A 23,679-nucleotide genomic window follows, 5' to 3' on the forward strand; every position below is an offset into this window, starting at 1 on the left:
TTTTTTTTTTTTTGTGCAACCTTTCTGTGTTTATATATTTAGGGCATATCTCTTGTAGACATCAGATAATTAGGTCACCCTTTTCTGTCCAGGCTGAAAACTTCTGTCTTTTATTTTAATTTTATTTCATTGATTGATTGATTGAGATGGAGTCTCACTCTGTCACCCAGGCCAGGGTGTAGTAGCGTGGTCTTGACTCACTACAACCTCTTCCTCCTGGGTTCAAGCAATTCTTATGCCTCAGCTTCCCAAGTAGCTGGGATTACAGGTGCGCACCACCATGCATGGCTACTTTTTGTAATTTTAGTTAAGACGGTTTCACCATGTTAACCAGCCTCGTCTCGAACTCCTGAGCTCAAACAGTCCTCCCCATCAGCCTCCCAAAGTGCTGAGATTACTGGCACAAGCCATCATGCCAGCCAACTTCTGTCTTTTAATTAGAATCTATTAATCTATTGAATTTAATGTAATTATTGATATGTTTGATTTAGGTCTACAGTTTCACCATTGGTTTTTTGTTTGTCCCATCTGTTTTTTTGTTCTTTCTTACTTTTGGGTCAGTTGAATATTTTTTAATTTCATTTTAATTTATGTACCATTTCTAATTCAGAAAAATAACTTCAGGCCAGACGTGGTGGTGTACACCTGTAATTCCAGCTACTGAGGAGGCTGAGGCATGAGAATGGCTTGAACCCAGGCGGTGAAGGTTGCAGTGAACTGAGATTGTGCCACTGCGGTCTGGCTTGGGCGACAGAGCGAGACTATGTCTCAAAAACAAACAAATAAACAAAGAAAAGTAATTTCAAGAAAATCTCATCAATTCAGCCAGCAGTTTTGTTTATTTTTATTTGTCCTGGCAGGATTATGAAAGCCCTTGCAAATGCTGGAGTACCTGTCCCTAACGTTCTTGACCTCTGTGAAGATTCAAGGTAAAGTTCAGCTGTTTTTGCTATTGTACATTCAAGCTACAGGAGAGAAAAGCCCATATGCTAACACAAATTCCAGTTTGTTAAAGACAAATAAAATTTGGGTAGGAGGGAAAAGAAACTTTATAGCAACCTCTCCCAGAAGTTCTCAGATATTTAAGTTATCCTGCAAGATAAGTATATGCCTGCTTTGGGGAAAATTGGTAGAAAACATCTTTTTTAACATTCAAAAATACATATTTATCTAGTTTCCAGGGTTTTTCTAAACTGTTTTTTTGTTTTCTTTGTTTTGTTTTTTGAGATGGAGTCTCGTTCTGTCACTCAGGCTGGGGTACAGTGGCCCTATCTTGGCTCATTGCAACCACTGCCTCCTGGGTTCAAGTGATTCTCCTGCCTCAGCCTCCCAAATAGTTGGGATTACAGGCACCAGCCACTCTGTCTGGCTAATTTTTGTATGTTTTTAGTAGAGACGGGATTTCACCATGTTGGCCAGGCTGGTCTTAAGCTCCTGACCTCAGGTGATCCACCCACTTTGGCCTCCCAAAGTGCTGGGATTACAGGCATGAGCCACCTTGCCCAGCCCTAAACTGTTTTAAACAGCTTTGTAACATGCTTTTTGAGTATCTCTTCTTTCCTAACATTTTAATTATGAAACATTTGAAACCTTCAGAAAAGGTGAAAGAAGAAAAAATGAGATAATGAATACCTGTTTACACTTCATCTAGATCAAAAATGAAAACATTGTTAACATTTTGCGACATTTATTTTCTATCTATGTTTGTGTATACATGTATGGTTTTAACATATATATGACGTTTTTTTGGCTGAACCTTTTGAAATAAGCTTCAGACAGCATGTATCTCTCAAGAATAAAGACATTAGCTAGGCATAGTGGCTCATGCCTGTAATCCCAGCACTTAGGGAGGCCGAAGTGGGTGGATCACTTGAGCCCAGGAGTTTGAGACCAGCCAGGGCAACATGGCAAAACCTCATCTCTAAAAAACAAAAAAAAAATTTAGCCAGGTGTGGAGGCGCACACCTGTAGTCCCACCTACTCACCTGGAAGGTTGAGGTGGGAGGAGCACCTGAGCCTGGGAGGTGGAGGCTGCAGGGATCTGTGATCACACCATTGCACTCCAGCCTAGGCGACAAGAGTGAGACCCCGTCTCAAAAAAAAGGGGTCTCACTCTGTCACCCAGGCTGGAGTGTAATGGTGCAATCAGGGCTCACTGTCACCTCTGCCTCCCTGGTTCAAGCAATTCTCCTGTCCCAGCCTCCCGAGTAGCTAGTATTACAGGCATGTGCCACTATGTCCAGCTGATTTTGTATTTTCAGTAGAGATGGGGTTTCTCTGTGTTGGTCAGGCTGGTCTCGAACTCTCAACCTCGGGTGATCTGCCCACCTTGGCCTCCCAAAGTGCTGGGATTACAGGCATGAACCACTGCAGAGGCTACAGTGGGCAAAGAATAGGTGACAGAGTGAGACTCCATCTCAAATAAATAAATAAATAGGTAAACTGATTGCTATTAATGACCAAAGATGGATTAATGAAATGTCATTGGGTCGCTTTAGTACTGCTAGGTGGTATATGCACCATTCATACCACCAAAACATGATAAAAATAACCTCAACTAACAAGAGGGGATATTTATTGAACCCTCATTGGAACCATACACCATGCGAGGCACTCTGTATATTTGTTCCCTTAATTCATTTTTTTTTTTGAAGTAACAAGTACTCTGGAAGATCCCTTAGTTCTTAGAATTACCCTTTGAAGTTGTTATGTTTTACAGATTTTAAAAAACAACACGGCCAGGCGTGGTGGCGCACGCCTGTAATCCCAACATTTTGGGAGGCTGAGGCAGGCAGATCACAAGGTCAGGAGATTGAGACCATCCTGGCTTACACGGTGAAACACCATCTTTACTAAAAATACAAAAAATCATCTGGGGGTGGTGGCACACGCCTGTAGTCCCTGTTACTTGGGAGGCTGAGGCAGGAGAATCACTTGAACCCAGGAGGTGGAGGTTGCAGTGAGTCGAGATTACACCACTGCACTCCAGCCTGGGTGACAGAGCGAGACTCCATCTCAACAACAAAGCTCGGAGAGGTTTAATAAATCCCTCAGGATCACTCTTCAAGTAAGGGTAGAGTTAGGATTTAAATCTGGTTCCAGCCGGGTGCAGTGGCTCATGCTTGTAATCCCAGCACTTTGGGAGGCTGAGGCAGGCAGATCACCTGAGGTCAGGAGTTTCAGACCAGCCTGGCCAACATGGTGAAACCCTGTCTCTATCAAAAATACAAAAATTAGTTATGGCGATATGTGCCTGGAGTCCCAGCTACTCAGGAGGCTGAGGCAGGAGAATCACTTGAACCCAGGAGGTGGAGGTTGCAGTGAGCCGAGATCACAACACTGCACTCCAGCCTGGATGACAGAGCACGACTCCGTCTCAAAAAAATAAATAACAAACAAAAACCTGATTCCATGTGACCCCAGAGACCCCTCTCTGAGCCTTGCTGCTCACTACATGATCACACCTAAATCCATTCCAGTGGCTTACACAAATGAACCAGGGAGAAGAGAGAAGCATGCTGTCGAGGAAGCATAGACAGATGTGCATGTGTGTGTGTGCACATGTGTATGTGCATGTATGTGGGTGTATGTGTGCATGTATATGTGTGTGTGTATCAATCAGTTGCAAGAGAGGGTACTTCTAATGCACTGTGCTTATATGAAAGGAAAAAGGAAGTGTCCAGTGCTCGGGTCTGAACTCTTCACTAGCTCTCAACCCATACACCCAGGAAGAGTGACGAAGAATAGGGTCATGACTAACAGCCTGCCACATATGAATCTGACCCCTGAAACCCCCTTCTGTGTTCCTCCCAGTGTCGTTGGCACCCCCTTCTATGTAATGGAGTACTGCCCAGGGCTCATCTACAAAGACCCCTCCCTGCCAGGCTTGGAGCCCAGCCAGAGGCGAGCCATTTACACTGCCATGAACACAGTCCTGTGCAAAATTCACAGTGTGGATCCCCAGGCTGTGGGGCTTGAAGACTATGGGAAGCAAGGTGAGCAGGAGGCCGCGTCTCTCATGCTGGTTGTTTAATCACTAGTGCTTCTGCTTTGGGATCTGAATTGTTTTGGGTATTAACAAATCAAGAGTAAGGCAGATTTAGCTTCTTCCTTGGAAATCCAGTTTAGTTTTAATGGAAGTGTTACTTACTTAGGCATTTGGGCCTTCGATAAATCCCTTTATGAACCACACAATCTCTCTTCTCTGCAACTTTTTCTCATTTTTTCTTATTTTTTTCTTTTTTTCCCTTAAATACTCTCCTATTCAATTCCCTGCAACTTTTATCTTATTAGACCATTTATATATTTTTTTCTGATACTGACCAAAGGTATTTAAGGCATATTTTTCTTCGTTTTTTACCCTTTCCGCTAAATACTCTTTTTAACAGGAATATATATATTTTTTGAGAGGAGGTCTCACTATGTTGCCAGACTGGTCTCAAACTTCTGGGCTCAAGCCATCCTCCTGTCTCAGCCTCCCAAGTAGTTGGGACTCTGGGCATGTCCCCCCTTGTCCAGCTTCAACAGGGATAGTTTTTTTGTTTGTTTTTTGAGAGAGGGTCTCTCTCTGTCACCCACGCTGGAGTGTAGTGGTGTGATCTTGGCTCACTGCAGCCTCTACCTCTTGGCCTCATGTGATCCTCCCACCTCTGCCTCTCGAGTAGCTGGGACTCCAGGTATGCACCACCATGCCCAGCTAATTTTTGTATTTTTAGTAGAGACAGGATTTCGCCATGTTGCTTAGGTTCTCCCTGAACTCCTGGGCTCAAGTGATTTGGCCTCCCAAAGTGGAATTATAGGCGTGAGCCACTGCAGCAAGCCCTCATGTAGTTCTTACCACATGCCAAAAACAGTTCCAAGAGCTTTACATATTTTATTCTCCCAACAGCTCTGTGAGGACCATCTCAAGATGAGGAAACTAAAGCACAGAGATGTTAAGTAACCTGCCTGAGATCACACAGCTAGAGAACAGCAGAGCTGGGTTTCAAAGCCTGGCAGTCTGGCTCCAGAGTTCATGTGCTCAGTTAACCACTGTTGTTTAGCCAACGAGTGATTTATGAAAGGCTATTATGGAGCTCACAGGATCTTTTTTTTTTTTTTTTTTTTTTTTTGTTGGAGTTTTTGTTTTACTGCCCATGCTGGAGTGCAGTGGCGCAATCATGGCTTGCTTCAACCTCCGTCTCCTGGGTTCAAGCAATTCTTCTGCCTCAGCCTCCCAAGTAGCTGGGATCACAGGTGCCCACCACCATGCCCAGCTAATTTTTGTACTTTTTAGTAGAGATAGGTTTTTACCATGTTGAACAGGCTGACCTCGTGATTTGCTCACCTCAGCCTCCCAAAGTGCTGGGATTATAGGCATGAGCCACCGTGCCCAGCCACAAGATCTTTAAGAGGACCAGAGATCATGCTTGGAGACCATGCAGCTAGGAACAGTGCCCAGACCACACTAGTCCAGCCAAGTAGCCAGTGAGTTCCACCTGGAGGTGGCAGGAACATCATGTGGGAAATTCTCAAGGCAAATGAACATGTTCAAAGACATGACACCACCTGATGCAGAGCATGACAAAGGCTTTTACTGCAGTTTTTTTTTTTCTGCTATTTTCAGAGGCTGCTGAAATCACACACCATGTTCTAATCCTCTTTCCCCTAGGGGACTATATTCCACGCCAGGTGCAAACCTGGATTAAGCAATATCGAGCTTCCGAAACCAGCACCATCTCAGCTATGGAGAGACTGATTGAATGGCTTCCCCTCCATTTTCCCTATCAGCAGAGGACCACGGTGGTGCACGGGGATTTCAGGTAGATATGGTGGCAGGGAGAGCTGAAAAATGACAGCAGGGGTGCTCCAAGGGGGAGTCTAGCAATTGGTCTTAGTCCAATTTACAGTGGGGAATTATTCCCATTACAAAGCACCTCTCTGTGTATGGTTTCTTTCAGGCAGGGTTACTCAGCCCTGGCACTGCGACATGTTGAATTGGGTGAGTTTTTATGGTGGGAGCTACTTGTGCATTTTAGGATGTGAGGCATCATCCCTGGCCTCCACCCACTAGATGCCAATAGCGCCCCTCCCCGCAGAGTGTGACAACCAAAAATCTCTGCAGACCTGGTTCAGTGTTCCCAGGGAGGGCAGCATTCTTCTGTTGAAAACCACTGTTTGAAAGTAAGGCAGAGCCTACAGCCATACCACCCTGAACATGCCTGATCTTGTCTGAAAGTAAGGCAGAGCAAGGGTGCTACTCACCTCCCAAGAGACCTGGGGATGGACATACTCACTGGGTGTAGTGAAAGGAATGAAAGAGAGTGACAGGGTCTCTGGGGATATGTGATGAGTCTGTAGTGTCGTTTAAATGGGAACTTCAGTGTGCCTGGCATCCGGCGGCAGTGTCTAGCTTTATCTTATCATCTCTTGCTATGAAAACTGCCCATTAGATACTTTTATACGGTAGTGTTTATAGTGTTTTCTGCTTCGCAGCACCTGGAGGCCTGCTTTTGCTGCAAGCATGCCTTCTTTGGCTCCCTGACCTATTTAATTGTCTTTTTGCCCCTCTAGGGACTCAGGCCTTTTATTAAACAAGGCTAGAGAGTGAAGGCTAATTTTGAAGATATTCTTTTTTTTTTTTTGAGACAGATTCTCACTCAGTCACCCACGTGGAGTACAGTGGCGCAATCTCAGCTCACTGCCTCCTGGGTTCAAGCGATTCTCCTGCCTTAGCCTCCCGAGCATCTGGGATTACAGGTGTGCACCACCATGCATGGCTAATTTTTGTATTTTTAGTAGAAACGGGGTTTCACCATGATGATCAGGCTGATCTCGAAGTCCTTCCCTCAAGTGACATGTCTTCCTCAGCCTCCCAAAGTGCTGGGATTATAGGTGCGAGCCACCGTGCCTGGCCTTAGAGACATTTCTTTGCTTTCCAAATTTGACTGGCCTCTATTCACTGGCTTGACCAGTGTCACTCGCTCCCGGCTTCTTCTGTTAGCTGCCTTTGGGGATCCCCCTGGGTCTGAGTGGACTGCTAGCCTTTCTCTCTCATGTGGTCATCACAGGAGCTTCACGAGCCTGCTCCTGCATCAGTCTCTGACTGACTGGGCCAAGTGCTTCCCCCATCTGCATGGAACTTGGCATGCAGCTGGGCTGCATTTGATCCCCTCCTCCATCTTTTTTCTCCACTTGGGACTCTAGAGTATTGCCTGACAACACTTTCCTTGCCAGCTGTTACCCTACATTCTCTTTGGTGGGGAAGACCTCAGGTGGCTTTTTCATCACCAGCCCACAACAGTTGCTCCATGGACCTTGTCTTTGCTTCTGTTGGCACCTCAATGATCCATGAATGTGATCAAGGATACAGCAGGCAGGAGACGTCCAGTGTGGTCTGAGCACCTCCTCTCCTAGCTATAGTGAAGTATGACGATCATTTAGGATGTTGCCTCCAGGAAAGGGATCCTCTGATTTTAGAGAGTGTGCTGCTGCTTATTGATCAACACAGTCAGAGATAATTCTGTCTTTTGATGGATGGAAGAACATTTCTTGCTAATGGAGTAAATCTGTAGTGGTGGGATTGTAAAGTGCCGCAACTTTCAAAAGTAATAGGCAGTGGCCAGGCATGGTGACTCATGCCTGTAATCCCAGCACTTTGGGAGGCCAAAGCAGGTGGATCACTTGAGGTCAGGAATTTGAGACCAGCCTGGCCAACGTGGCAACCCCCCCACCCATATCTACTAAAAATACAAAAAAATTTGCTGAGCATGGTGGCACACCTGTAATCCCTGCTATTTGGCAGGCTGAGGCAGGAGACTCGCTTGAACCTGGGAAGTGGAGGTTGCAGTGAGCCGAGACCGGGCCACTCCAGCCTACGTGACAGAGCAAGACTCTGTCTCAAAAAATAAAAAGAAAAAAAAAGTAATGGGCAGTAACATGGAAGATGGGAATATGGTACAACCCATAATTTCTTGTAAAGAAGCATCTGCTGGCCAGACGCGGTGGCTCACACCTTTAAACCCAGCACTTTGGGAGGTGGATCACGAGGCCAGAAGTTCGAGACCAGCTTGGCCAACATGGTACAACCCTGTCTGTACTAAAAATATAAAAATTAGCTAGGCATGGTGGCAGGCTCCTGTAATCCCAGGAGGCTAAAGCTGAGAATTGCTTGAACCTGGAAGGCAGAGGTTGCAGTCACCACTTGGTGTCACCTGGGAGCGAGATCACGCCACTACACTCCAGCAGCCTGGGCAACAAGAGCAAAACTCCATCTCAAAAAAAAAAAAAAAAAAAAAAAAAGAAGCATCTGCTGCAGCTGTGCACCAAGGGACTCAGGCAAAGAAGTATGGTTTGGTCATACATTGGAATTCTATTTAGTGGGAAAAATAAACCAATTTGCTATACATAAGTAATAAATCTCGAACAGATAATGCTAAGTAGAAAAAAGTTAAGTTTCTAAAGGGTAATATATCATTTATGAAAATTTAAAAATAATTGAAAGAACACTATATGTGATATATAGGTACAGGTACAGATAAGAGAAATATAGAAATGTCTGAGACTGATATATACCAACTTCAGGAAAGCAGTAAATCTGTTATTTTTTTTAAAAATCTGAAGCAAATATAACAAAAAAGCAGATATAACATCTGTTAAATCTGAAAGATGGACACGTGAATTCTGTCATTATGTCATTCTCTGTATTTTTCTGCATGCTTGGTACTTACTTTTTCCTTTAGATACAGCATGCTTTACAGACAGCCCTGGCAGGAAACAGAAGGCATAAAAGAGGCTCTTTGGGGAGAGTTCAGCACAAGGTTGTGATGTGGTTTAGAGGAACTACTCAAGAACAGCGTGGAGTCCCAGGGCCAGTATCAGTGAGGAGTCAGCCCCAGCACTGGGTCTGACGGGACGAGCATGTGCTGTGGTTATTGCTACTCTACAACAAACTCTGTCAGAACTGAGTGGCCATCAACAGTGAGAGCAGTCATTTTGCTCATGAATCTTTGCAGTCTGGGGACAGGACAGCTTATTTCAAAGTGGGGCAGCTGTCGGGCTGGTGCTGAATCATCTGAAGACTTGCTGGCATGCCGGCCCTGAGCAGAGAAGACATGAACAGCTGGCCTCCTCGGGCCTTTCTTTCTATCTCTTTACCGTTCCCACATGGTCTCTCCAGCACAGCAGCTTCTGGGTAACTGGACTTTTTTTTTGAGACAGGATCTCTCACTGTCTCCCAGGCTGGAGTTCAGTGGCTGTTCATAGGCTGGAACATAGCTGGCTGCAGCATCCAACTCATGGGCTCAATGATACTCCCACCTTAGCCTCCCGAGTAGCTGGAACTACAAACGTGCACTACTGTGCTCAGCTAATTAAGAAATTTTTTTTGTAGAGATAGGACCTTGCTGTGTGGCCAATGGTGGTCTTGAACTCCTGAGTTTAACCTTGTCCTCCCAAAATGTGGGGATTATAGGCATGAGCCACTGCACTCAGCCCTGCGCTTCTTAACTGGGGGCTCAGGGCTCCAGAATAGTTGTTTCAAGAGACAGTGGGCTGGGCAGAAACTGTCGTGTTTTCTGACCTAGTCTGGTCTCAGAAGTCCCTCAGCACCACTTCCACCTGCCTTGTATTTGTTAGAAGCGAGATGCTTCACTGGGCCAAGCATTAGACTCTACCTTTTGTGGAAGGAATGTCCAAGGGTTACAGATCTGTTTTAAAACCATCACAGGGAGGGAGTAATTCCTTGAACCCAGAGAGGGTAGCTCTGTGGGGAGGGCTGCAGAGAAGGACCTGGGGAAATATCCAGGCTCCTTCCCATCTCCTGCTTCTGATTGGCTGAATCCAGCTGGAAGCCAGAGAGCAAGGGAGCCCTTGGAGGGCACAGCCCCTGGAGCTCAGGCCCCCCGCTCCCCAGGCACAGAGGACATGGGAGGGTGGGGGGGCGAGATTGAACAGACAAGCAAAGCACCCGGAATCCACCCTACCCCTCAGTTTTCTTAGTGCTGTCTCCATTCCTCCTGGGGCTTTTCAGGCTTGACAACCTGCTGTTTCATTCAGAAAAGCTGGAGGTGCTTGCTGTCCTTGACTGGGAACTTTCTACCTTGGGTGACCCCTTTGCGGATGTGGCCTACAGCTGCCTGGCCCACTACCTCCCATCCAGTTTTCCCATGCTGAGAGGTAGGAACTGCTGCTGGATGATAGTCGGGGAGCACGCCAGTTCTGAAAGCATTTGACAGCAAACTTGGCTGAAGTAGTCTGTGATTGGGCCGGGGAGTGAAAGTGAGGTCCTGGTGGTTCTGGTGGGAAACATAATTGGAATGCGCACCTGTCATATATTCGGGGAAGTGGATATAGGATGTGTGTTAAGTGAAAAGGATGCCTGTATAGGCACCTCTTATGCTTTTACATAGCTAATTTCTATTTAGGGTTTTAAATTAAAAACATATTTATTATAAAAAATACTAGAGCCAACAGATAGCAACAACAACAAAACAGTCAAAATCATTAGTAGTCCCAGAGATAACCATTTGCTGACATTTCAGTATTCGTCCCTGTCATCTTTTGTGTGTTTATGTACATTTCCTAATACAAAAATGGGACATGATCTAATGACATGCTTTTTTTCACTTCATTGTATACTGTGGACATGTTCTCATGACATTAAGTATTTCTTCTACAGCATAATTTTTTTTTTTTTTTTTGAGTCAGAGTCTCACTCTCGCCAGGCACCAGGCTGGAGTACAGTGGCGCAATCTCGGCTCACTGTAATGTCTGCCTCCTGGGTTCAGCCAATTCTCCTGTCTCAGCCTCCCGAGTAGCTGGGACTACAGGCGTGTGCTGCCATGCCCAGCTAATTTTTGTATTTTTTAGTAGAGATGGGGTGGTTTCACCATGTTGATCAGGATGGTCTTGATCTCTTGACCTTGTGATCCACCCGCCTCGGCCTCCCAAAGTGCTGGGATTACAGGCGTGAGCCACCATGCCCGGGTGCAGCATAATTTTTAATGAGAGCATACAATTGTATAGAATTAAGGGAAGACATTTGGTTTAATTCCTGTTTAGATATTTAATTTGTTTCCAATTTCTTTTTGTTTCCAATTTTTTAATGGTACCTCCCCCACGCCCATGAAAAAAGGCAGTGAACATCTTTGTAGTAATATCTTTGCCTATCTATAAGGTATAATCCTAAGATTAATTTTTAGGAATGGAATATATTACATGCTTCTAAATAATGAAAATGTCACAAATGGAGCAAATAAGTGAAACTGTTTGATTTGGTATAATTATTTTCATAATTTGGTGAGATCTTTTTTTTTTAATTTTTATATTTATTTGTTCATTTATTTTTGAGATGGAGCCTCGCTTTGTCACCCAGGCTGGAGTGCAGTGGTGTGGTCTTGGCTCACTGCAGCCTCTGCCTTCTGGGTTCAAGCGATCCTTCTGCGTTAGCCTCCTGAGTATCTGGGCTTATAGGCATGTACCATCATGCCCAGCTAATTCTTTTTGTATTTTGCGTAGAGATGGTGTTACACCATGTTGGCAAGGCTGGTCTTAAACTCCGACCTCAAATAATCCACTTGACTCAGCCTGCCAAAGTGCTGAGATTACAGGCATGAGCCATCACACGCGGCCAAAATTTTTTTTATACTTTTAATACTTTTTATGGCTGGGCATGGTGGCTCACACCTGTAATCCCCACACTTTGGGAGGTGAGGAAGGGCGGATCATGAGGTCAGGAGTTCAAGACCAGTCTGGCCAACATAATGAAACCCCATTTCTACTAAAAATACAAAAATTCGCCAGGTGTGGTGGCACATGCCTGTAATCCCAGCTACTCAGAAGGCTGAGGCGGGAGAATCTCTTGAACCCGAGAGGTGGAGGTTGCAGTGAGCCAAGACCTCACCATTGCACTCTAGCCTGGGTGACAGAGTAAAACTCTGTCTCAGAAAAAAACTAAACAACCACAAAAAAATAGAGGTTGAAAAGAATAGTCACTGTGTTGCCCAAGCTGGTCTTGAACTCCTGGGCTTAAACAGTCGTCCTGCCTCAGCCTTCCAAAGTGCTGAGATTATAGGCATGAGTAACTGCGGCTAGCCGAGATGGCTTTCTTTGTTTCTTTCTTTTTTTTTTTTTAAATGACATCTTGTCATACCAGCAAGCAAGCAAGTTGTTTTTGAGATGAAGTCTCTTGTTCTGTTACCCAGGCTGGAGTGCAGTGGCGTAATCTCAGCTCACTGCAACCTTTGCCTCCCGGTTCATGCGATTCTCCTGTCTCAGCCTCCCAAGTAGCTAATTTTTTTTTTTTTTTTTTTTAAGATAGAGTCTCACTCTGTCACCCAGGCTGGAATGCAGTGGCGTGATCTCAGCTCACTGCAACCTCTGCCCCCTGGGCTCAAGCGACTCTCCTGCCTCAGCCTCCAAGTAGCTGGGATTACAGGCATGTGCCATTACACCTGGATAATTTATTTTTTTTTTTTTTTTTGTATTTTTGGTAGAGACGGGGTTTCACCATGTTGGTCAGGCTGGTTTTGAACTCCTAACCTCATGATCCACCTGTCTCGGCCTTCCACAGTGCTGAGATTACGGGTGTGAGCCACCACGCCCAGCCAATTTTTGTATTTTTAGTAGAGACAGGGTTTCATCATATTGGTCAGGTTGGTCTTAAACTCCTGACCTCAGGTCATCTTTCTACCTCAGCTTCCCAAAAGTGCTGGTATTACAAGCGTGAGCCACTGCGCCCAGCCTGAGATTGCTCTTTCAATGTCATTTTTGATCAAATGACTGGTTGAAGATAACATGCATCCACCTTTAACTGTGGTCCAGATAAAACTGGAAGTTCCCATTCCTTCTTTTACTGCCAATTGAGTCTGAAACCTGTAAGAGCCAATTTGTGAATAATGGCTTCATGCCTGGATCCCTAGCCATCTAAGGGAGGAAGAGCCAATGCAGGAATAACCTAACCCCTGGAGCTAGTTGTGAAACTAATTTCCAGCGGACATAGCAATTTTCAGAATTTAAATACTTGCCAGCCTCAGGGGAGTGTTGTGTCACTGACTACCCATGAATGGCTCTATCTTTCTCCCAGGTTTTAATGACTGTGACTTGACACAGCTGGGAATCCCTACTGCAGAGGAGTATTTCAGGATGTACTGCCTCCGAATGGGACTCCCTCCCACCGAGAACTGGAACTTCTATATGGCTTTCTCCTTTTTCCGCCTGGCCGCAATTCTTCAGGGAGTCTACAAGCGGTCACTCACAGGTAATGGAATAGCCACCCTAAAGAGCCGGTGGGGGAGTGCGTCACAGCGAGGACCATGAGTCCACCTGGAAACCCTCTCGGGGGCCACAGAGGCTTTGGAGAGACCTGTTTGGCCAGGAGTCTCTGAGATTCAGTTAATTCAACCATTTGTCACATAGTTTCTTTACAATATTAAGTTATTTATTATTTGTTTTTGAGACAGGGTCATGCTCTGTCACTCAGGCTGGAGTGCAGTAGTGTAATCTTGACTCACTGCAATCTCTACCTCCTAGGTTCAAGCAATTCTTCTGCCTCAGCCTCCCAAGTAGCTGGGACTACAGGCCTACACCATTACACCTGGCTAGTTTTTCTTTTGTATTTTTAGTGGAAATGAAGTTTCACCATGTTGGCCAAGCTGGTCTTGAACTCCGGGCCTCAAGTGATCCGTCCTCTTTGGCCTCCCAGAGCACTGGGATTACAGGTGTGAGCCACAATGCCCGGTCTCTTTACAATATTTAAACTTGCTTTTTTTTTTTTTGAGACGAAATCTCACTCTGTCACCACGTTGGAGTGCAGTTGTGACCTTGGTTCCCTGCAACCTCCATCTCCTGGGTTCAAGCAATTCTCCTGCCTCAGCCTCCTGAGTAGCTGAGACTACAGGCATGCGCCACCATGCCCAGCTAATTTTTATATTTTTAGTAGAGACAGGGTTTCACCATGTTGGCCAGGATGGTCTTGATCTCTTGACCTCGTGATCTGCCCACCTTGGCCTCCCAAAGAGGTGGGATTACAGGCGTGAGCCACTGCACCTGGCCCAAACTTGTTTTTTTTTTTTTAATTATTAAAGTAATGCACAAAGACTTTTTTTCAAGTTAAAGCATACATGCATATGATCAAAATTCGGGCATACAGAATTATATAAAATTTTGTTTCATCCTTTTCAACACCATTCCTCAAAGATAAATGTTACTTGTTAAGAGTTTCTTGGGCCCTCCAATTTTTCTGTTTATATATCTTCTCTCTCTCCTCCTACTTTAACACAAATATTATTATCCTATGTGTTTTTCAGAACTTTGATTTTTAATTTTGTATGCTTAAGAATTTCTATGAAATATGTATGTGCCTATTTCCATATTTAACAACTATATCAGGCAAATTTCTTGTTTTGTGTTTTCTTTTTTTTTTTTTTTTTTTGAGACAGTCTCACTTTGTTGCCTAGGCCTGAGTGCAGTGGTGCAACCTCAGCTCACTGCAACCTCTACCTCACAGGCTCAAGCAATTCTCGTGCCTCAGCCTCCCAAGAAGCTGGGATTGCAGGCACAGGCCACCATGCCCAGCTAATTTTTTTTTGTTTTTAGTAGATATGGGGTTTTGCCATGTTGGTCATGCTGGTCTTGAACTCCTGGCCTCAAGTGATCCACCCCCCTCGGCCTCCCAAACTGCAGGGATTACAGGCATGAGCCACCATGCCTGACCTTCTTGCTTTTTCAGTTAACAGTATTTCAAGGCCGGGCGCGGTGGCTCAAGCCTGTAATCCCAGCACTTTGGGAGGCCGAGGCGGGTGGATCACAAGGTCAAGAGATCGAGACCATCCTGGTCAACATGGTGAAACCCCGTCTCTACTAAAAATACAAAAAGTCAGCTGGGCATGGTGGCGCATGCCTGTAATCCCAGCTACTCAGGAGGCTGAGGCAGGAGAATTGCCTGAACCCAGGAGGCGGAGGTTGCGGTGAGCCGAGATCGCGCCATTGCACTCCAGCCTGGGTAACATGAGTGAAACTCCGTCTCAAAAAAAAAAAAACAGTATTTCACAGAGATCTCTCTGTGTGAGTCTGTACAGATCTACATCATTCTTTTTAATTTTTTTTAAATTATTTTTTCATTTTTTACCAGCGTTACTTGCATTTTTATTTCTGTAGTACATTCCATTATATGTATATACTATAATTTATTTAATCAGTTCCCCTATTGATGTATATTTAGGTAGTTTGCAGATTTTTTTGCAGTCGCAGTGATTGCAAAACAGTGATTGTGCACAAACAGTGGTTAGTTGGTGAACGTCCTTTCTATTCTATGTGTGAATATATCTGAAAGACACATTTCCAGAATTAGAATTGCTGGGTTAAAAGTATGTGCATTTAAATTTTTTTGTAGATGTTGCCAAATTGCCCTGTAATAGGATTGCTGAAGGAGAAAAAAAGATTATTGTGTTTCCTTTGATGCTACTGTGACATACATGGGGAAATGTATTATCAAACTAGCTGAAAATTCTAGATAGTTCCTTGTAAGTTGGATATTTTGAGAAGAAATGTTAAGTACTGTTACTCAGAACTGATGGTTGGTTGAGCATATGTACACATGTATCACATATGTGTGTGTGGATGAACCACTGTCATTAGTTCTAATTCTAAATTTTATAGGGTAGAAAATGAAATAATCTACATCCTAAATTAAGAACATAAAAAGGCAGGTTAAAGTTTGCTTTCTATGTAGAAAGGAAGACAAGTAGAAAGAAAACAGAATCTATTATACCAAAAAGATATAGACACAGTGACTAACCCAGTAGCATTAAGCACTCCCAGTGCTCACATTATGTTCTCTAAATTCCATTCCCATTAAGAGGAACCAGGACTTTTTGGAGAAGTGCCTGATTTCAAGCATGGTTGGCACGATATCTACAAGATGAACACGGAACATCTTGTCATACCAGCCAGCAAGGAAGTTGTCAAAGACCACAAGGGTTTTGCCTAAAGACTTGGGAGCTGGCCGGGCTCTATGGTTCATACCTATAATCCTAGCACTTTGGGAGGCCAAGGCAGACGGATCATCTGAGGTCAGGATTTCAAGACTAGCCTGTCTAACATGGTGAAACTGCATCTCTACTAAAAATATAAAAATTAGCCAGGCATGGTGGCAGTTGCTTGTAATTTCAGCTACTTGGGAGACTGAGGCAGGAGAATCACTTGAGGTGAAGGTTGCAGTGAGCTGAGATTGTGCCACTGCACTCCAGCCTGGGTGACAATAATAAGACACTGTCTCAAAAATAAAAAAGACTTGGGAGCCAACTTGAACAGGCTCCCACTTGCTAACAATAGGAAACTTTGGGCATCACCAAGGATGATAGCTGAAATGGATGAAACTCATCAGTTATGTTTAAATCCATGAGTAGTAGCAGGGCACAGTGGCTCACACCTGTAATCCCAGCACTTTGGGAGGCCAAGGTGAGCAGATCATTTGAGGTCGGGGTTCAAGACCAGCCTGGCCAATATGGTGAAGCCCCTTCCTACTAAAAATACAAAAATTAGCCAGGTATGGTGGCAGGCACCTGTAATCCCAGCTACTCAGGAGGCTGAGGCAGGAGAGTCACTTGAATTTAGGAGGCAGAGGTTTCAGTGAGCCGGGATCACGCCAGTGCACTGTAACCTAGGAGACTGAGCAAGACACTGTCTTCCGGAAAATAAAAACTAAATAAATAAATAAGTCCATGAGTAGTGATACAAAAACAAAGAGACACAGTCTCATTGATGACCTCAGAGGATGCCAGGGAAACAACTTATTATTCTGAAAATTGGTAAATAGAGTTGTGGGGGGAATCAGGCATTTGTCCTGTCTTTCCTGTATAGATCATATCTCAGGCTATCCAAATAATCGATGTGGAAACATTTCTCTCTAGAGAAGTATCCTGGACAGAGTAATACAGAATTCATTTATCACCAATTTGCAACTCCTAATGCATTAATGGATATGGGCAATAAGCTTCAATGAAAGCCAACACCACTGAGAGAGACAGAGACAGCAGGATATTCCATACGTCCTGATGTTTCCCTCAAAAGTCACACCAACTCTGCCCAGGCCTCTACTGCTAGCTGCCAGCTCATAGGAAACACGGGTTTCAGATGGGTGTGTTAAGCAGCATCCTGGGCACAGCCACTCACAAAATCCAGATTCTGGAAAACATCACAGGGCAAGCAACTGAGTTTCTTCAAACACATACATTTCAAGGGGAGGAAAGGATGAAAAAGGAACCTGTAGATTGAGAGAGACTTAAAAGATACATCAGGCTCGGTACGTTGGCTCACAACTGTAATCCCGGCACTGTGGGAGGCTGAGGCAGGCGAATCATCTGAGGTCAGGAGTTCAAGACCAGCCTGGCCAATATGGGGAAACCCCGTCCCTGCTAAAAATATAAAAATTAGCTGGGTGCCTTGTAGCAGGCACCTGTAATCCCAGCTACTCGAGAGGCTGAGCTAGGAGAATTGCTTGAATTTGGGAGGCAGAGGTTGCGGCGAGCCATGATTGTGCCACTGCACTCCAGCCTGAGCAACAAAGTGAAACTCCACCTCAAAAAAGGGACAGAGAGAGACTTAAAAGATACACCAGCCAGTTACAGTGTTGGGACCTTATTTGGATCCTTGCTTGAACAAATTATTTTTTAAAAATTTTGATGATTGTCAGTGAAACTTGAATTCTGAGTGGATAGTCGACGATATGAAGTTACAGTTAATGATTTTTTAAAAGTCATAATAGTATTGTGGGTTTTTAAAAAAGTGCTTGTCTTTAGAGTTCTGAAAGAATCCCAGATGAGATATTTGGGATTTACTCCAAAAATTCCAGGATAGTGGGAGCAGGGATAGAAAGGAATGAAACCAGACTGGGCTGGTGTCGATCATTGTGGATGGCAAACAGTAGAACCTGTAGGCTCATTATTCTCTCCTCTCTACTCCTGTGTGTCTTTGAAAATTTCCAAAAGGAGGCTAGGTGCAATGGCTCACACCTGTAATCCCAGCCCTTTGGGAGGCCGAGGCTGGTGGATCACCTGAGGTCAGGAGTTTGAGACCAGCCTGGCCAACATGTTGAAATCCCTTCTCTACTAAAAATACAAAAAAGCCAGGTGTGGTAGCAGGTGCCTGTAATCCCAGCTACCCTGGAGGCTGAGGCAGGAGAATTGTTTGAACCTGGGAGGCGGAGGTTGCAGTGAGCAGAGATTGTGCCACTTTACTGCAGTCTGGGCGACAGAGCAAGACTCCGTTTCAAAAAAGAAAAGAAAAGAAAATTTCCCAAAGGAAACCTTGAAAACAAAAGGCAAGGAGAAAGGAACTCATCATGGGGTTTGCTAGTGCTAAGAAAATGTTTAGCTTTGCAGTCAGCGACACCCCCAAGCTCACTGGCAGCCTCTGCTCTCAGCCAGGCTGCCAGATTCTGAGACAGGCAGTTGCAGTAGGGGAATTGATCATTCATTCCCAAGCATCTGAGCCTCTACTAACAGCCAGCACTGTGCTAGGTGGTCCTGGAGATAAAAAGTCATGAGGAAAACTGGAGAAAAGCCAGTGCCCGGAGAATTTCTAGTTTAACTGTACCAGGTCTGATAAGCAGGAGTTGCAGGAGGCAGGAATTTCTGGAAACTATATGTTCCTCTTTTAGGAAAATATGGTATCAACTGTAAGCCACCATTTCCCATTTTTGTTACGGTTTTGCAATAAACACTAACCAAAAATATTTACTTAAGCAGAATGGCTGCTAAGTCTTTATGGTGATGAATAGGCCTGGTCACCTCTGACGTTTCCTAGTGGGTTGCCGAGTTCTCTCTGCTCTGCTCCAGTGCCCTGGGAAGAGCTTAATAGACTTTGCCCACTGTAGAATCTCCACACTGAGTGTCCTCAGCCTACCTCTCAGGAAGCCCTCTGACATATTTCTAAGATCCCACAAGCCATCATCGTGGGTTCCAGCTTCTCGGCTCAGAGCTAAAACATTCTACCTGTTTGCCACCAGACAGAGAGAGGTCTTATTTGTTCAGGCCTTTATTCCTCTGATCTTACTGTGCACTCTTTTCCCTCCGTCTGGGAAGCCAGCCAGATACACTGAGGAAATGACTTAGTTTTCTCACGTAAAAACAACAAAATCCATTTTTTTGAAAGAATAATATAAAAACATACAATGAAGGGGGAAAAACCCAACTATATGAACATAAATATTACTTCTGTACATTTGTCTTCTACAGTTAGCTTTAAAATCTTTTTCATTTGAACAGTTGAGATATTTGGTGCTGCCCTGGAAAAGTGGAGCTTAGGATGGGCATCTTTTTCCATGGCATTCTCTCTATGGTGTCATTTACAAGAGACCTCAGATCAGCATTAGATTGGGAGGAAGATGGGAAAGACCAGAGCCCAGTGAGCGGAAGATTTAGTCTGTACCTGCCCAGCCCATGTGTTCTTCTCCTTCCTTAATAAATGGGTGCAGGAATGAGATTTCTGGGAGATGGCCACTGAAATTCTGTAAAGTGCTTATAACTGCAACTTAAGTAGATGCCAGTGATGTGGTCTCTTGTGCTGGAACTACATTTGGAAAATATGCCAGAAGCAATAGCTTTAAATCAACCCAAGCTCATACAAGTGGCTTTTTCATAGACTAGGCAGCAGTCTCAGAGTGTGAGCCAACTGAATAGAAGAAAATTAAGAATACACCTCTTAACTGTGTTAGAAGAAGAAAATCCTTATGAATAATAAGGAATGTAAGGGGAGTATCTTTCCTTTCATTGTGCTGTGTGCAGTCTGAGGAATAAGGGGAAAATGCAGCCCCTTATACTCCTCAGCCCCTACTGTGTGTCTGCAGGGAAGGGGCTATTTGGTTCCCGACTGACTTCCCTGGGTTAGGTTTATACCTAATACCCAGAAGGTGCTCAGTAGAGACCTGTTGAGGTCCAGTGAGCTAACTAACTCTCTGCTGGGTAGCAAAGAACTTGGTTTCTAACTCTGTAAGGAAAACCATCTTTAACACCAAAGCTGCATGAAAATGGCTCTCTCAGCTAGGCATGGTGGCTCTTGCCTGGAATCCCAGCAGTTTGGTAGACTGAGGCAGGAGGATTATTTGAGGCCAGGAGTTCCAGACCAGTCTGGGCAACATAGTAAGACCCCATCTCTATTTAAAAATAAATAAAATAATTTATTTTTTTGAAACAGAGTTTTGCTTTTGTCACCCAGGCTGGAGTGCAATGGCATGATCTGAGCTCACTGCAGCCTCCACCCCTCAGGTTCAAGTGATTCTCCTGCCTCAGCCTCCCCAGTAGCTAGGATTACAGGCATGCATCACCACACCTGGCTAATTTTTGTATTTTTAGTAGAGAAGGGGTTTTACCATATTGGCCAGGCTGGTCTTGAACTCCTAACCTCCAGCAATACACCCGCCTCAGCCTTCTGAAGTACTGGGGTTACAGGTGTGAGCCAACACACCTGGCCTAAAATACAATCTTTAAAAAAAGAAAATGGTGGCTGGACTCTATGGCTCATGCCTGAATCCCAGCACTTTGGGAGGCTGAGGCGGGTAGATCACAAGGTCAGGAGTTGAAGACCAGCCTGGCCAAGATGGTGAAATCTCATCTCTACTAAAAATACAAAAATTAGCTGGGCATAGTGGCAGGTGCCTGAATCCCAGCTACTTGGGAGGCTTGGCAGAGAGTTGCTTGAGCCGGGGAGGTGGAGGTTGTAGCGAGCCAGGATTGAGCCATTGCACTCCAGCCTGGGTGACAGAGTGAGACTCTGTCTCTAAATAAATAAATAAATAAATAAAATGGCTGTCTCTTGAGAACTATTGATTGACTATGGCAGGAGCCAGAAGAAAACTAGGCCTGCGTAAGATCCACTTATTGAGCATTAGTCTTTTGGGGACATGGAAGTGCTAGAAGTAATCCAGGAAAGTGGCTATGAAAAAGTCCACTGTGTAGAGACATTGTAGACCTGGATGTGTACAACCTGGCTGTGTCTCAGATACAGAGCTCTGAGTGATGGAGGCCATACTGAAAAGGCCACATGCTGAGTCATGTATGTATTTATGGGACATCTTGGAAGAGACAGACTACAGGAACAGAGATGAGTGGGTGCTGGGGATCAGGGAGCAGGGGTCAAGTACAAAAAGACACTGTGGAAATTTGCAGGTGATGGAAATATTCTGTATCTTCTTTTTTTTTTTTTTTTTTTTTGAGATGGAGTCTCGCTCCGTTGCTTAGGCAACCTCCGCCTCTCCGGTTCAAGTGATTCTCCTGCCTCAGGCTCCCAAGTAGCTGGGCAACAGGCATGTACCACGCCTGGCTAATTTTTGTATTTTTAGTAGAGACAGGTTTTCACCATGTTGGTCAGGCTGGCCTTGAACTCCTGACCTCAGGTGATCCACCTGCCATAGCCTCCAAAATTCTGGGATTATAGGCGTGAGCCATTGCGCCTGGCCACAGTATTCTATATCTTGATGGCAGTGGTGGTTACCCAACTATAGGTTTGTTAAAACTTGCAGAGTTCTACATTAAGGAGTTGTATGTACACTACACCTTTTTTTTTTTTTTTTTTTTTTTTTTTTGAGATGGGAGCCTCAGTCTGTCACCCAGGCTGGAGTGCAATGGCACAATCTTGGCTCACTGCAACCTCTGCCTCCCAGGTTCAAGTGATTCTCCTGCTTTAGCCTCCTGAGTAGCTGAGATTTCAGGCACATGTCACCACATCTGGCTAATTTTTGTATTTTTAGTGGAGATGGAGTTTTGCCATGTTGGCCAGGCTGGTCATGAACTCCTGACCTCAAGTGATCCACCCACCTTGGCTTCCTGAAGTGCTGGGATTACAGGTGTGAGCCACTGCACCTGACTACCTTATTTTTTTTAATGGGGAGAAATGCTTTTTTTTTTTTTTTTTTTTTAAAAAAAAGTCTTGATGCACATTTTAAAAGAAGAAAGAGACACTGTGAGAACCAAATAGTGAGTTGAGTGATGTTGGCATTGATTTGATCCAGACAAAGTAGTGTCTAGAAATGGGCTCTTCCTCTAGTCAGTTGTGACATTGCTGTCATCAGTTTTGTAGAAAGGGTGGTCTAGGATGGAGGACTTCTTACAGCTCACTGGCGACAGCAGAGGTGATTTGGGGTGTTACTGATTAAATGTAGTCTTTTAGGAAAGCAGAGATCAAGAGCAGGGAGGAGGCTTACCTGATTTGGACTCTGGACCCCACTCCCCTAACTTCCAGCTGGCCCAAGTCACATCCTTCTCTAAGACTCAGTTTTCTTGCCTGCAAAGTGCAGGTGAAAGCAGTTGTATTGCTTTGGGAATTGAGTGAGCTACAGTGGCTCTTAGCGCAGTGTTTGGTGCTTAGCAAGTGCTCAGCAAATGACAGTAGCTGCTGAGGTGACAATGTCATCACATACTAACAGCCCTATGATGGGTTGTGTGGGAGTAATCACTGTTTTTGTTTTTTTTTTTATTCTGCCTAGGGCAAGCAAGCTCTGCAAATGCGGAACAAACTGGAAAGCTGACCGAATTTGTGTCTAACCTGGCGTGGGATTTCGCAGTTAAAGAAGGGTTCCGGGTTTTCAAAGAGATGCCCATCAAAAATCCGTTAACAAGGTCCTTCCACACGTGGGCCAGGACCCAGTCCCAGTGGATTCCTACAGGCACCAGAAGTTACAGCTCCATTCCAGAAGCTTCCCCAGTTCATACCTCAAAGGGAGGTTTGGTTATCTCTCCAGAGGGTCTCTCCTCACCGGTCAGAAAGCTGTATCACCGGCTGAAGCACTTCATGGAGCAGCATGTGTACCCTGCAGAGACAGAGCTACAGAGCCACCAGACCTCAGCAGCCAGGTGGAGCCCCTCCCCACTGATCGAAGGCCTCAAGGTAAAGCAGCCATGATGAGGTGGTAAGACCCTGATACCATGGAAAGCCCTCCCCTACCCCACCGGGCTCACCTGGCTATCCCAGGCAGTGAAGATACAGGAGCACTGAGTTGAACTATCTTTGCTTCCATCATCTCAGAAAGAGGCAGCTCTTCATGACTCAGTTTCTATCTCTTGCTCTTGCTGTGTGCCTGTGTCACAGGCAGATGGCTTAGGCATGACTGCACAGCCCAGGCAGCAGAATGCTGGGCCTTAGAAAGCTGGGGCAGGTTGGGGCTATCTCATGCATATTTGAATGATGTAAATTTAAAACAGTGATGTATCAGCTAATAAAGTCTTTCTTGAGAGAACCTGTAATGTCACAGCTAAAGAGCCTAATCCACAGTGAGCTGAGTTTCCATGTTGTCTCCCAGTGCTATCACTTCAGCTGATAAACAGAAGTACCTGCTGTTCTTTATCACATGAACCTTGGATTATGTTTGTTTTGAAGTTACTTGAGATCTTAAGGGGCACAATGCAATCATCATCTACTTTTCTTTTCTCTCTCTCTTTTTTTTTTTTTTTTTTTTGAGACAGTTTCATTTTATCACCCAGGCTGGAGTGCAGTAGCGTGATCATAGCTCATGACAGCCTCTAACTCCTGGGCTCAAGTGATCCTCCCGCCTCAGCCTCCTGTGTCACTGGGACCACACACATGGCCTACCATGCCCAGCTCCTCATGTCACTTTTTTGGGCATACATGCATGTTTGGTTGTCTGCCTTGTTTCCTCCAGTCTCTTTCATTGTTTTTCATGGTCAAAATAAAATGAAATCTTCCACT

General features: G+C 44.8%; 1 protein-coding gene across 8 annotated transcripts in view; it reads left to right on the top strand.

Annotated features, from left to right (window-relative positions):
* The window catches only part of ACAD10 (acyl-CoA dehydrogenase family member 10), a 68,369-nt gene that overhangs the window by 33,859 nt on the left and 10,831 nt on the right, over positions 1 to 23,679 (top strand). For all 8 annotated transcript variants that reach the window (XR_004257364.1, XM_032239800.1, XM_032239787.1 and 5 more), the window contains 6 exons: positions 861 to 929; positions 3,814 to 3,995; positions 5,651 to 5,801; positions 10,010 to 10,155; positions 13,064 to 13,237; positions 22,460 to 22,860. Coding sequence is in view for 7 of the 8 variants with exons in the window: in XM_032239800.1 (XP_032095691.1) it covers positions 861 to 929; positions 3,814 to 3,995; positions 5,651 to 5,801; positions 10,010 to 10,155; positions 13,064 to 13,237; positions 22,460 to 22,860 (1,123 nt within the window). In the remaining variant the exon portion in view is untranslated. The remainder of the gene's footprint in view (positions 1 to 860; positions 930 to 3,813; positions 3,996 to 5,650; positions 5,802 to 10,009; positions 10,156 to 13,063; positions 13,238 to 22,459; positions 22,861 to 23,679) is intronic.

The sequence above is a fragment of the Sapajus apella genome, unplaced genomic scaffold (genome assembly GCF_009761245.1).
Source record: "Sapajus apella isolate SASKATOON/1434 unplaced genomic scaffold, GSC_monkey_1.0 scaffold2, whole genome shotgun sequence".
In the NCBI taxonomy this organism is placed as follows: domain Eukaryota; kingdom Metazoa; phylum Chordata; class Mammalia; order Primates; family Cebidae; genus Sapajus; species Sapajus apella.